General features: G+C 34.8%; 1 protein-coding gene across 1 annotated transcript in view; it reads left to right on the forward strand.

Annotated features, from left to right (window-relative positions):
- The first annotated feature begins 6,224 nt into the window (after positions 1 to 6,224).
- LOC149070591 (follicle-stimulating hormone receptor-like) overlaps positions 6,225 to 15,619 on the forward strand; it is a 133,452-nt gene continuing 124,057 nt past the window's right edge. Inside the window, exon 1 of the mRNA XM_089249033.1 lies at positions 6,225 to 6,658. Within this exon, the coding sequence (XP_089105159.1) occupies positions 6,438 to 6,658 (221 nt within the window). The 5' untranslated portion in view covers positions 6,225 to 6,437. The remainder of the gene's footprint in view (positions 6,659 to 15,619) is intronic.

Raw genomic sequence — 15,619 nt, forward strand, 5'->3', positions numbered from 1 at the left:
AATTTGTACAAGGTGTTTAATTGGGAATTTGATTAAGTTCTCGCGAACAAGAAATTGGACACTAGCATGGAACTCCAAGGGTGCTCGCGAGTAATAGGTTAAGATTCCTGCTCCAAAGATTTATTTAGATACGAAAACGACAAACAACCACTACAAGGCGACACAAAAGTAAAAATGATTATTAGAGGAAAGAGAAAACTGTACTTCTCTTACTTGATACCAGGGCCGTAACTAGAGAAGGGCACAACTGCCCCGGGCGGCAAAATTTAGGGGGTGGCCGTTTTAGCTGGGAACAAAGAACACCATTACAAAATTATTGAATTTTAAAATTGTGGGGGGGTGGCAAAATAATGTTTGTCCCGGGCGGCAATAATCGTAGTTACATCCCTGCTTGATGCTACGTACTTAAACGTCGGGTAGAGTTGGCTTTCTGCGGTTCCTAACTTCGAGACGTAAATTCCGAGCCGATCCCTCCTTTAGAAAATCTCGCCACAGAGAGTAACAGGCCTACACACACACACACATTGGTACAAATATTCAATCATTATACTTCACTCACAGTTAAAAAAATTGATGGCAGCATTATAAGAAACATTACACAGAAAACAATCTGTTCCCTATCATATATCATACACACACATTTTCCAGCTTGGCCCAGGTCTCCCTCTACAACCTGTTTATATGTCTTTACGGTGACATAGCGGCGAGCCATGATTTGGTTTGAAGGATTAGGTACTTATACGTGACTGCTCTTCATCACTTCCCGCACAAGCAGTGCTCTTCAACGACTGTCCGTAAATTCAGTATGATGTCTGTTTGATTGTATCTGCTATTGAAAAAATTTTACATTTTTCGAGGGGGCGAGAGTCGAAATCGCGAAATTAGCAGGAAGAAAAATAAAAAATGAAGTTTTCGTATCGGGAAAAAAGAGAAAGACCTCTCAGTGTATAGTGAAATGTCTGGTCTATCTTGAAGTGGTTTATTTCACGATATTTGTTCTCTCTCGCATCGGGAAGCATCGGAGGGTCAATTACTCAAATATGATTTTCGCTGAAATGTGATGAAAACTTAACTTTCGTAGCTAATTAGTCGGTTGTGTTTGAGTGAAATAACAAATTTTTCTTCTTCACTCGTTTTTATGTTGGTTTTTTTTTTCCTTTTCGATTCTTTGTTTTTTCAGCTCTTTGTAGAATAAATTGTTTTAGGAAATGGTACTTAAAATTTTGTTTATTTTTGTATAGTTTCAAGCACAAAAAGTGATTTACGAAAAAAGTTCATCTTTGTTTGACCGTGAAACATCTTTTCGGATGTTTTACATGTGGGTGAATGTGTTGTATGATTCATTGCTACCCTTAGTTACCCTCTTCCTTGAAATTAACTTGAAATTACCTTACGCATGACTCGCGTGGTGCTAATGGTGCATTGGGCTTGCTTTTTACAAAGTTCAAAGAGATCTGTTGATCAAATTATGAAAATTCTACGCATACAAAATGTCAACATTCACCTCAAGCTTACAAGTATTAAATTTCGTCCGAATATAGAAACGTTCAATAGAAATAATCTTTCAGAAAATTGAAAATCACAACAAGACCCTATCGTGTTTCCTCGAAAGGACTTTATCGTGATTACGAGTAAATGTCGATAAACCATGGAAAATACTTCATAAATATAAGGCCAGAAAATTTGCAAAGACATTGATTTGAAGAACAAGAATCCTATGGTATAAAGTCTTTTGGTGAAACACAGAATGAGAAAGCTTTGTTATGCAATACAAGCTAATTCCAGATCGCCTGGCCAACGCACGATAATGAATTTGACCATGCATTTCACTTTAAATTTAAATTTAAATTTGAAGTGAAGGATTAAAATTTAAAATTTTAATCCTGACGGATTTTTTTGTGTAAATTTTTTAATTTGGAGAAAAAATTACATAAGCTCAAATTAATTTAAAACAATCAGAAAAATATTTTTTGCAAGTATTAGTAGCACTGTGAGTATATACACGGTGTTGCCTTGAAGTGGTGACAAACTAAGATGGGTGATATTAGGCATCAAGAGGAACAGAAATTGTCGTTGAACATGGTACCTTATACCACGTTTAGTCGTTGAAAATTGCAAAAATACTTATGAAGGGTGTGACGTCGAGCGGGACAAAAATGCCAATAATAAGTAGAAAAAACGTTTATTTGACAACGTATCAAATTAATGTTCAAGTCTGTGTAACGATTAAATAATTTATATCGTTGTAGAGGCCCGTTACTTCCTGTGGGAAGACTTGTCAAAGGAGAGATCGGCTCAAATTCACTGGGAATCACAGAAAACCAACTTCAGCCGACCACCACTGTGGCAACGGTTGGGTCCTTGCCACGCGAGTTCGTCACTATAACCTGCGTATGCAATCAGACCCCCAATATAACAAACTCCTATTTGACTAATTTCACCATTCGACCTCTATATAACGAACTCCTATTTAACGGATTTCACAGGAAACTTAAAAAAGAATAAATGGGTAAGTTAATAGGGGGGGTCCGACTACATTTATTATACTAGAATCATTTGGGAATTTTTTTTCATATATATCCAATTCACCAATTGCACTACGGTATTATGCATAATCAGTAAAAGCGATCATTTTTTAACATTTATCAAATTTACCAACTACGCTTGAATATCATGCATAAACGCCTGTAAAAGTGGTAAATTTATCAAACTTACGGAGACGATTGGTGGAATATGCATGGTAACTGTTTGTTTTATTTTTGTATGATAATAATCAATTCATTACATTTACCGTAACATAATTATATGCTTGATCCTAACATAGTTATGTTTATTTCGTGTTATACTGGTGTTGCCACATGTGTTTAATATTTTAATGCGATTTAAGTATTGTGTTGAAGGTCTGCTACCACATTGTGAGAGGACTTTTTCCAATTTTATTTCTTAAACGGATTTATTTGTTATATTGCCATTTTCAAATAAGTGTTTTTTACTTATTAATATAAAATAATATGAAATATAAATATAATTATTAATATTAATGAATACCCGTACCATATTTGGTAGGGGTATTTTTTTAATTCAACCACCATGTTGGGGGATTCACCTGGTACGATATTTGTGTTTTTAGCCAAATTGGTATTTCAAAAAATTTGAAAATTGTGAATATGAACGTATACAGTTCATGAACAAGCATAAGTCGACATGAAAAACGTGAAAATAATTTTTCAAACTTCTTCGAGGATTTGTATTAAAAACATTTCGAAATTTTTCTTGGAATCCGTATCGCGGAATTCTTACAAAAATACATCAAATGCTATTTAAGAAGTTGATTCGCTATTCCCTTAACAACCATTAACTTAGTTTTCTTGCAAAAAAAATTCACATTTTTTTCAATTAAAAATATTTCCCTTCTTGTAAAAAAATTCAAAATTAATCCATTCGTAAGAATATTCTAATGGGCAACCATTTCTGCATTCTTCCACATGTTTGCTCATTTTCGTTTGGGCAAATAAGTGGAAAGTTTCTTTTCAATTCAGCGCAACACATTATTACTAAATGTATGGGAGGAATTCGGATTATGTTTCCACTTTTACGATTCATTATATTCACATTTAAAAATGAAAAAAATAAATCATGTCCACGAAAATTTTCTAAAACAAGAAATTTCCGGCAACAAAAATATTGTTTCTTTCTTTTAAGTACTTTTGAAAAATACTGCGGAAAAATAACGTGAATCCGTAGATCTGAGGGAGCTTCGAATTTCGATCTTTTTTCTTCACCCTTGTAAAAAGTATAACATGCTTTGCAAAGCAAAATGAAATTCTTTGGGACAAGTGAAAGAGATTATATATTGTTGCCATCATCGAAAAAGAATATTTTCATGAAAAGAAAATTTTCAGAGGAGAAATACATTTTTAATACACAGCTGGAATATTACTGTGCATAGCGTCGTTAATACCATCAAACAGTGCACCTATGAGTATTTATTCGCCGCAAAATATTTTAATTGGTTAGCGGATAAAAGAAATTCTTTCAGTGAAATGTGTATTGTCCCTATAAACTGGTTTATCGCAATGCACTTTGATGTATCCACAAAAAGCGATACTGAATACTTTCGATGATTAGGTGATTCCCAATACCGATATCATTAGACGTCCTCGGAACAACTGAAATGTGTTGCGAGTTTGTAAATATATTCAAAGATATTTTTTGAGCAAAAGATAAATATAAATAATGGTGTGGCGGTTTCAAAAGCCTCCTCGAAAGGTATCGTTATAAAGCGGTTTATCATAGAAAAGGATAGCGTTGCATCGAGAAAGTTTAACATTACAGATTATAGGTGATTCCAAACAAGATTTGAAAAAAATGCCGTTGTAAAGGGATTCATCGTTTTTTGTATTTTTTTTTTTTTATGGGCATTGTAAATAAATTCAGTAAAGAGTTTTTGTGACAAAAACCTTTATTTTGACACACACCCTCCTGAAATAAGTTTTTTCCGTTATACAATATCTATTTCGCTGACGGCACACTTGCGGAACGCCAAGTGGCTAGAGGAGTTTTACTGTCCTAATAATTTAAGACGTGCAAAATGTTTTCCCGTGGCAGTATTCCAAACTTTTTGAAAAACTTCTTGAACGAAAACTTGCGCAACTATAAGTCAACTTCCTTCCAAATATTCATATAAATAAAACTAGTATTATAAGCATACCCCGGGTCCAACATTCGAAAAATTCAAATTTTTCAAATAAAACTTTTCGTCTGCTAGAATTATGTAGTATTAAGTGCAGTAAAACTGACATTATATGTAATTATTTAAAATGTTTCAGACAGAAAAATATTTTCCTATTTGAATTCTCAAAAGTTAAGGTGAAACAAATACAAATACAACACCACAACAGGCAAAATGCCCGACGAGGTGGCTGAAAAAAAAGATGCCCATAACAAATATGGATATCATATATTACTAAAATACAGCAATCCAATTAAAAATGCAATCACAAAAATTATAAACAGTATATATACATGATAAAATATTATACAATGCCCATAACATGTATTTATGATTGTCATATTCTAAGAATGGATAGCTTCTCGATTTACACCAACATGTTTATTGCATTTCTTTTTAAACGTGTCAATAGTGTTAGAATTTACTACCTCCGAGGGTAAGCCATTCCATTTATTAACAACCCTATTAGAGAAAAATTCCCCGCGACACCATAACCTAGAATTGTCCCTTATCAATCGATACTGGTGTTCCCATGTAAAAGCAGTTGATTGACGGCGAATTAATAAATCATGGTTCATCCTATCCACACCGTTGAAAATTTTGAACACTTCTGATCATATCTTCCCGACATCTGCGTCCATCCAATGTAAAAATATTCAAAAAATGAAGTCTCTGCCGCATGTGCCCACAAGGACACGCGTAGCTCTTCTATAAAACCCTTTCTACCAAGTCTATGTCTCTCCGTAGGTATGGTCTCAAAAACCTTACAGCATACTCCAGTCCAGGACGAACTAAGCCTCGGAAAAGCGGAAGAATGACTTTAGAAGAACGATTCGAAGAGACCTTTTTGAAAATAAAACCAAGCACTCTATTCGGTTTTTTTTTTACCACCGCTGAACAATGTTCAGAAAACCTAAGTCGCTCGTTAATGAGAATTCCCAAATCGGTGACCCTAGTTGCATCCGGGATAGTGACACCATGCAATTCGTAAGATAACCGTGGGTTGTTCGAACCAAAATGAGCGACCATGCACTTGTCAACGCTAAAGATCAACTTAAAAAGTAGATTAAAATTTAATTGACCACACACACACACACAGAGATTTATCATATTCTGATTCCTAAATACTTGGAGTGCGATGGATTAAAATTGCGATTGGATGGTTTTCCGAGACACTTCAAATGCTCCAAGAATTCGGAATATCCAGGTAAGCAGCTTTACTTTTCCTAATCTCATTGCTCCTTAGACTGCTTGATCACTAACTATGGAATGTCAATGGAATTTTTCCGAATTAATTTGCTTAAAAAATAAAGTTAGTAATTGAATAGTTTTGAAAGAATTGCGTTCTTTCTCTAGGCGCACACCTGTTGAGCATCCGAACACGCCTCGTCCAACCAAATTCTCGTCACAGTAGCAAAATCAATAACACCCGAGTTAGGAGTAGCCGCTGGCTTTTTGTCTGGAGCATTCCTCGTGAAGATTCTACCAGTGCCGGACGAGAGGTTATTTTCCTCGACCCCTTGTTTGCAAACAACTTCCATCGACTTCGTAGTCAAACATTTCTTATGTACTATATTGCCTAGATAAGAACTAGAAAATTTTCTAGAGTACTAAGTAGACTATCAATAGAAAAAGAAAAATATTTCAAAGTAGAAAAAACAGAACTTGATTGGTTTGGAAAAACTTTTTGGAAGAGCGAAACAAAATGTTTGCTCTGCTCGTCTTGTTGAGTATTTTAACAAGCAGACCGTTGTTTGCGGAAGGCCAGAACTGGACCTATGGAAGCCCAGAAGTGTTTGAGAGGGGCCCGAGAACAGGATGTAGGTGCTTGAGGGACACCATCGTCTTAGATGAAGTGATTTGTCAATGCCGTGGCTTCAACATTGTGGAGTTTCCAAAGAATCTGACGAGAGGTGTTACTCGATTGTGAGTACCTTTTTACTACACCACGTACACACAATAAAAAAATAGTAATAAAATTGTATATACTTTTTTTTCGGAAAATATTTTGCTTTTTTTAATATTATTATAGTTTTCTATGAAATAGGAAAGTTTCTTTTCCACTTTGTTTAAAAATTCATTTTTTTTAAGTTCGATATGTGCAAAAATCATTGATATAACTTATATAAAAGCAAAAATCATTACTTATCGTAAAAATTATGGTGTCTCGAGATATCCGATTACATTGCTGAGCACTTTTTTTTGTACTTTAATTACTGGAGTGAACTTTAGTAACATTTTTTGATAGGAACTGTCCCAAACTGATGAAAACAACAATAAATTTTGGACTCTTTATGTTATTTTTCTGCTAAAAAGTCATTTTTATGTCAAATTTCAAGCAAACGTCCGTAATATTTGAAACAGGATTGCAAAAAATTCTATAAATGAAATGTTTTGTTATTCTCACAGTATATTCAGCTAGCTACTAGCTTAATTTGTTAATCGCGACAGTACCCAATTGTCCGGGGAATATATGTTGTAAAAAAGTTTGTATGTTTTTGTTTTTTTTTGACACTAAATAAAGTGTTCCAGACTCTGCCACGAAGCTGGGCTGGAAGAGATCTCGGCAACGAGATAAGTCCAGTGGCAAAGTTCTGGCGTTCATTCATTCAGTATATTCAGCCAGTAATGATGCAGGTTACGAACGAAAATTTAAATGATCATAAGTTATGTTCGTAAGTTACACGTGAATCTGTCTGTGTGCGGGTGAATTTTTTGAAATTTGATTTAGCATATCGTATAAAACACTACAATTAGACAATTACAAATGATAGAACTTAGATTTTAGTTCTTAACCTTAAAAATATATATGAAAAGATATTATAATAAAATTTTATAGTGATACAATTTTCATAGTGATAGAAGTCTCAAGCTCAAGTAAAATGCCAAAAATAGCATTCTTTGTAAAACGCGTTTTTATTCCCATATTACTTGATGGAAAAGCGCAACACTGAAGTGGACGTAACTTCGGTTCGTCACATAAACAAAGCATGGCTTGTTTTTGAATCACAAAAACAAATGATTTTTCATAAAAAATAAAAACAATTGATTTTCTTTATAATAATGTTTTAAACATAGTCGGATTCTTCAATTTTCAATTTGATCGGCATAAGAACTGCCTTCATTTCTATGAAAACACTTCCCAATATTAAATTTCTTATTGATACATTTTCCACATTCACAATTAAAAATAATGTTCGTCTGTTCACTCGCGTGGTATTTGTTGAGTAAGTTATCGTCAGGTAACAATATATTATTAATACAGTAGAACCCTTTCGTTTTCGGACATCGACAGGACAAAAAAAATTCGTTCGTAAAACAGAGATTACAGTGAAAATGTGGGTTCTCGTCGAAACCTTCAAAATAAAACTTGATCACTATTTTTTCGTCAAAGAGGGGGCTGACCGCATCTGCGGGGACACGTTTAAGGGGTTTGGTGCACGATCTTGGTTTCCCATGCTTGGGAGAAATGGGAAAAATCTCCTTCTAAGGAAGATTTAAAAATTTTCTATTCACTTTAAAAGAGAATAAGAACTCTTTTTTTTTCCTCAAATGCTATGGATATTTTTATAAAATTTGACACCAGCTTTTATGGTTTGAATCGCTGGTTATTTTGTTATAGAATTTTTACTCCAACAACATGAAACTTTTCCAAAAATCCCCAAAATTTACCCATATTTTGTGCCATAAAATTTTGTTGAATGATTTTAGTAAAATATGTAACATAGTTTAGAGACACACAAAGTTTCAAGACATTTGAATGAATTTAGTATTCGAAAAAATATTCTTTATCTAAGAAAAAAAAACAACTCAGTTTTGAGAAAAGGGCATTTCCGTGAAAAACATTCGCTTATATATCATGCCTACCGGCAGTAAATATTAAAATATTTTAAAAATGTTTCTATTACAGGTAAAACAAAATCTTGAACACACACAGTTAGACGCAGAAAATTTCATAGTATTTGAATACTGAAAAATTTTAAAATGTGTTTTTTTGGAAAATTTGCGTACACCAACCCCCGTAAGGGTTTACTGCATGTCATTATTAATGAGTGATACTGAAATTGTTTTCCCCTTTTATCAGAGAGTAACAAAATTCGCAATATTTTGTTTTACGTCATATCATTCAGTTATTTGCATTACAGCCAAATCCCGTTTTAACGAATACTATTATAGAAAAAATCTCGTTTTAACAAATACGTTTATAGCAAAAAAATCTCGTTTTAACAAATACGTTTACAGCAAAAAAATCTCGTTTTAACAAATACGTTTATAGCAAAAAAATCTCGTTTTAACAAATACGTTTATAGCAAAAAAATCTCGTTTTGACGAAATCTTTTCTAATCTCCGCCCCAAATAAGCTTACATGGGAACAATGACAAACAACCTAGAATTCCTTAATAACGAAATTTTGTTCTCTCTCCGTTATAATGGGATTTGACTGCATATTCTACTTTATTACCCTCTTGCGTCTCTTCAGAAGCCAAATAATGCAATCTTTCGAAAGCATTTTTGCTCTGCTCGCTAAAAACGCAATTTCCATTATCATTTTCTCAACTATCTTCAACCATTAAAAAATATTGCTAAGAATTGATTATGATGTTCTAACCACATTTTTTGTAATCTCCGGATATTGCTTTATGTGACTTTATTTCTTTTTTCCATTGAAATATTATCTTCACGGTAGAAGTTTAAGTGGAATAAATGACAAAAAAAAAATTGCATTTTCAATGTTCTTTTGCTAACAAAGCACAAAAAGTTTTAGGAAAGATGGCGATATGCGGCTTCCGGAGAGATCGCAGAAGAAAAATACAGCAGACTTGGATCATATATATGTTATAAATGAATAATAGAACGTAAAATATTGCGTATCTTCTACTTATAAAACGAAGGAAACTTTCAAAGCAACCTAATATAACATCAAGATATACAATATGAAGAAAATATTACCCGTATGTAGCGTTTGTTATGAATATAACTTTCCAAGGTCAAGGTTATGTATTGAACATGTGTCCATACTTAAAGAAATTATTAAATTTGTTATGATTTTTTTGTAATTATGAGTTAAATAACAAATTTTGACTTATACAATTGTTATTATTGATTTTGACGTCGCGTTTTTTTTAAAAGGAAATGTTATCCCGCGAGATTCGTTTAATTATAACTTAATTATAACATTTTTATGCCTCACTTCCAAGATAGATCAAGTTTGTATACATTGAACAATGTATTATTTAAAGAAATTATTGTCTCAATATCTCTGAATTTATCGAAAATTGTTCGAGTTTTGATTCGTGAAGTTTTTCATAAATTTTTACATATAAAAACATTTATTTGGATTTCATGAAATTTTAAAGCTTATATTTTAGGATATTGTTATATTGATAAACGATAAATACTCTTTTAAATGAAACTTTTTCAGATAATGGTTTGTTTTACGATATTTTAAGTAAAGGTTCGGATTTTCTCCGCCAAAAATACTATTCATGTGATTTCAGTTTGCATTATACTTTGATGAAGAATGATTATTGATTTTACATTAGTTTTTTGCCCAATCGGGAAAAAATATTTTTTCATGTTTCCATCGATTACGGCACTGATGACAAAAATTTTATTTCCTATAATAGTATAGCATTCCATACGATTGAAAAAAAAAATTAAAAGTCAAATAGAGTCCACGTCTCGTTTGTCAATACTCCCGTAGACCAGTTTAGGCTCTATCCTGAAGGATTATGGTATTTGAATATGCTAGTAGATTTTAACAATCGAGTGTTGTGTGTATACAAGTGTGTATATTTGCGCACACTCGGCTGTCCGTTTCAATTCCAAGCGGAAAACACGTCTTCTCTGATTGCCACCATTCACTTGGTTGCGTCGACAATCGAATCATTTCCTGAACGATCTCAGAATTGATAGCCAACAATATTAGCTGATGATTCCACCGTAAAGCGCCAGCCACTACAGTCTGACTACAAAATAATTTTATCGCAGGACAATAAATTGCATTTTCCTGAGAGAGCAGGCTCACTCCTACGAAATTGCATTGATGGCAAGCTCGCACAAACGTCCACTCAACATTATATAATACCTTCATCGTTTCCCAACCGGAGTTACAGAGCCCCACTAAACCCCCAATATATACAATTCAACAACAAACAAAGATGTACAGTACTCAGCGTAAAGTATACCACAGTGTTTCTCAACCTTTCTGAAACAAGGACCAGTGAAATGTCTGAAACAATTTGATAGACAACTTGTTTCCATTCCTAACGATACTTTTTTGAATTTCTAGTGTTTACCGAAGTCGTGAATTCACACACACACACACACCATTTTCATAACCTAAATGATATTATAATTTATTTAAATGATAATCATGGCAAAAATTATAAATATTCTTCTCACGTATTTGTCAAGTCCAACGATTTGTCCTCAATTTTTTTTCAGATTTTAATTACTATTGGTAATTGTGCTTACATTTTTTTCTGCAATGTTCTATAATGTTGTGTCTACAATACTCTGACAATGTTTTTGATGACAATTGGTGGTGTCCCGTATTTTACGGTTTAAGATCCCAGCTTAACGAATTTTATTTTTCTTCAATGAAGTATGGTCATCAGATCATTTGAATGTTTTTTTCGTGAACTATACATTTTTGTTTACTGCGATTTGTAGCAGCCTTTATTTTTACACTCTTCACCAGCTGTAGCCGTATTGAAAGCAAAAATTGCAATTAGTGTAAAAGCAATAAATAGGAGTTTTTGGCTAAATTCAGTGGTATCCCGTATTTAGGTTCGCAATTTTCTGCATTCTCCTCGATGATGAATGTAAATGTTTTGGAACCTAACTATTTTTATTCGAACCCATGCGGGTGTTACTGATATCAATTGCAACGGGTGAATAATTTTATCAAGTCTGCCTGCGGACCATAGGTTGAGAAACGGTTGCCTCCCTGAAGGACCCAGGTAGAGTTGCTGCTCTAACAGAGCTAAGTAAGACGACACGGTGATTGAGCTGAGTAGAGCTTCTTCCCTAAAGCATCAGTTATAGAGCTTAAAAGGAGTTGCCAGCTCTGAATCATTACTTCTGAAGCTACGAAGTTGCGGCTCTAAATCATTTACTTATAGAAACATGGACAGATTCGGTATGCAGTAAAACAATAAAAAAACGGAAGTCCCTATATAATCGAACATAACTCTAAAAATAACCGATAGAAATTGCGATATATTTACTAGATATTTCATCAAAAATTTAATTTCTCGATTTTAATACCAGATTAAAAAAAGCTGTCTCAAATGACATTGAAGAAAGGAAATTTTCTCGTTATCGAATAGAAATGGATTTCTTTCTGATACTCGTAACACCCCTACTCAAGTTCAGATTTACATTTTAACAAGGTTACGAACTTCGCACTATTCAGATCGTTACTAATCTTTTGAGATAGGGTAACACGTTGAGGTTCTAGTACCGTTGTTCGTTAGGAAGGAAATAAGATCTCGAGAGAGGACATGAATACACACTTATTTTATCGAGAACATTCTAATGATTAGCATGACAAAACCGTGGGGGGGGAGCTGCGGAAAACCCTTACTAGAAAAAGTCGGACAGATTTTTTTTTCTTTTTGTTACTCGGAGCTTTTACATGATATACTGACTCCATTTATTTTATTCGGATGTAATTTAAAAAAGAAGTAGCAGTGGTGAGAGAGAGAGAGAGAAACACTCTCGAATGAAATATTTCAATTGTCGTTTTGTGATCACAAGATGCAACCCGACGTAGTATCACGTAGACAAATGACGTAGTATTGCGTCCAAACGCCTTTGGAATAAAGTCAAACAAGCTGTCTCTGTTTTCTTTCCTGTCTTATCACCGTCAGGCTTTGTTGTAGCCCTACGAAGTTGTTCTTTTTTTTGTCTTCCTTTTGTTTCTATACAATTATCAAGCCCCGTTTACATGTGCAATATTGAGGTAGCATTGGGAGTTCTAGCACCCGCTTGACGACTTTTTTCTTTCGTAAAAATGGAGAGCAGTCATTGGTGAAAATTCTTGAAGAAGGTTTTAAACCCGCTTTTTCTATTTCCCATGTAAACTATGCTTCCCATATTTACTTTAGTGACTTCTTCCCCCACATATGATGTATCTTTCTACTATATACGTATAAGAGCAAAATAGAACTGGTTGGGTGAGGGTAAAAAGAGAAATCTACTACGTATCTACTACGTAATCTACTACGTCGGTTTTTAATGGAGATAATGATATTCGATATACGGGTGTTGCATGGGGTAATAAAACGCTCAACGATATTCAAGTGGAAGACGTGGAGGTCCTAAATCTTCTAAGAAATGTATGTGCAAGCAAAGCACCAGGACCAGATGATATCTATCCCAGGGTTCTCAGGGAAGGTGCTAATGAATTGTTGGGGCCAGTCGCACAGATATACAGGAGTAGTGTTGCTGAGGGTATCGCCCCGAGAGATTGGAAACTGGCTAACGTTGTTCCGATATTTAAGAAGGGTAGTAGAGAAGTGGTGTCTAATTATCGTCCAGTGAGTTTGACGAGCTCCCTCTCGAAAATTTTGGAAATTATCATCAAAAGGCAGTTTGTGAAGTGGATAGACGAGAATAATGTATTGTCGGATAATCAGCATGGGTTCAGGAAGGGGAAGTCATGTGTAACTAACCTCCTTTGCTTCTACGATTACGTGACTAAGGCTTTGGGTAAGAGCAAAAATGTCGACGTTGTTTACCTTGATTTCCAGAAGGCATTCGATCGGGTCCAACATGGCAAACTCTTGAAGCGTTTACACGAGATTGGAATAGGGGGCAACTTGCTGAATTGGATAGAATCGTGGTTAAGAGATAGGTCGCAACGAGTTATGGTGAACGGGGAATTCTCTGGTTGGACAGACGTCACAAGTGGAGTTCCTCAGGGAAGTGTCCTTGGCCCCATACTTTTTTCACTTTTTATCGATAAACTCGATCAGGGTATCGATGGAATTACTAGCAAATTCGCAGATGATGTGAAGCTAATGGGGGTAATCGGGAATGAAAGCGATAGGGAGTTGCTCCAGACCAACTTAAACAAGATTGCAGCATGGGCAAATGAATGGAGCATGACGTTTAGCGTAGATAAGTGCATGGTCGCTCATTTTGGTTCGAACAACCAACGGTTCTCTTACGAGTTGAATGGTGTCACTATCCCGGATGCAACTAGAGTCACCGATTTGGGAATTCTCATTGACGAGCGACTTAAGTTTTCTGAACATTGTTCAGCGGTTGTCAAAAAATCGAATAGAATGCTTGGTCTCATTTTCAAAAAGGTCTCTTCGCGTTCTCCTAAAGTCATTCTTCCTCTTTTTCGAGGCTTAGTTCGTCCTGGACTGGAGTATGCTGTAAGGTTTTGGAGACCATACCTACAGAGGGACATAGACTTGGTTGAAGGGGTGCAGAGAAGAGCTACGCGTGTCCTTATTGGCACACAGGGCTTGAGTTATGAAGAAAGACTTCATTTTTTGAATATGTTTACATTGGATGAACGCAGGTGTCGAGGAGATATGATCGAAGTGTTCAAAATTTTCAATGGGATGGATAGGATGGACCATGAACTTTTAGTACACCGCCAATCGACTGCTTTTACAAGGGGACACCAGTATCGATTGGTGAGGGACAATGCAAGGTTATGGTGTCGCAGGGAATTTTTCTCCAATAGGGTTGTTAATAAATGGAATAGCTTACCCCCGGAGGTAGTAAATTGTAACATTTAAAAAGAAATACGATAAACATGTTGGGGTAAATCGAGAAGCTATCCATTCTTAGAATAAGACAACCATAAGTAATCTTTATGGGCATCGTATAATATTTTATCATGTGTATATATTGTTTGTAATTTGTGTTAATTGCATTTTTAATTGGGTTGCTGTATTTTTGAAACATATGACAACCATATTTTTATGGGCATCTTTTTATCAGCCACCTCGTTGGGCATTTTGCCTGTTGTGGCGTTGTATTTGTATTTGTATTTGTATAACTACATTCGCTTACCTCCATCTCTAATCTGCACTTATGTATTGTACTGTTTTTCTTCATTTGTTTTTTTTGTTTTTTTTCATTCAACTTCTTTACCTTTCTCTAACGTGCGGTTAGGTTAGGACGAGGTTACCATATTTTTCACCCATTCGTCAAATAGAGGTCATTCGAATTTCTCGCCGAAACCTTGTAAGCGAACCGGTTAGTTGTCATGCTGCAAGTGAACATTTTAGTCACATATGTTTTACAGGGTGAATACCATCGATTTGCCAATAATCACACACGTGATTCCGTGTTGAAACTAATGGAAAATAGTGTTTTCAGTGTTTTTGATTTGACCAATAATTCCGGAGTTATAACGCTTTTAAAATTGGTTAAGTCACTTCTAAATCTTTCCATATTTACCAAACCTATAAACTGGCGTTTGTCGACAAACAAGGGGACATACAGGTGTCCCCTTGTCGAAGCTGTTGCTTGACGATGTGTTAATAGCTCATGGTCCATTTTTTCAATCCCGTTGAAAATTTTAAAAACTTGACCGCATCCCCTCCCGACCGACACCTACACTCTTCCAATGCAATAATTTTTTGAAAATCAAGTCTTTTTTTTATAGCCCCGTGTGCCATCAACAGCACTCATGACTCTTCTCTGCAGCCCCTCAACCAAGTCAGTTTCCCTCTGTAAGGATGATCTCAAAAACCTAATTTCATACTTCGATCCAGGACGAACTATGCCAAGGGAAAGTAGAAGGATCACTTTGGAAGAATGCGAAGAGACCTGGAGACCTTTATGAGAATGAAACCGAACATTATGTACGATTTTTTAACAATTGCTGAACAATGTTCAGAAAAACTAAGCATC

Source organism: Pholcus phalangioides, unplaced genomic scaffold (genome assembly GCF_987345545.1).
Source record: "Pholcus phalangioides strain wild (caught in Gottingen) unplaced genomic scaffold, Ppha-v1.0 ptg000021l_1, whole genome shotgun sequence".
Classification (NCBI taxonomy): Eukaryota; Metazoa; Arthropoda; class Arachnida; order Araneae; family Pholcidae; genus Pholcus; species Pholcus phalangioides.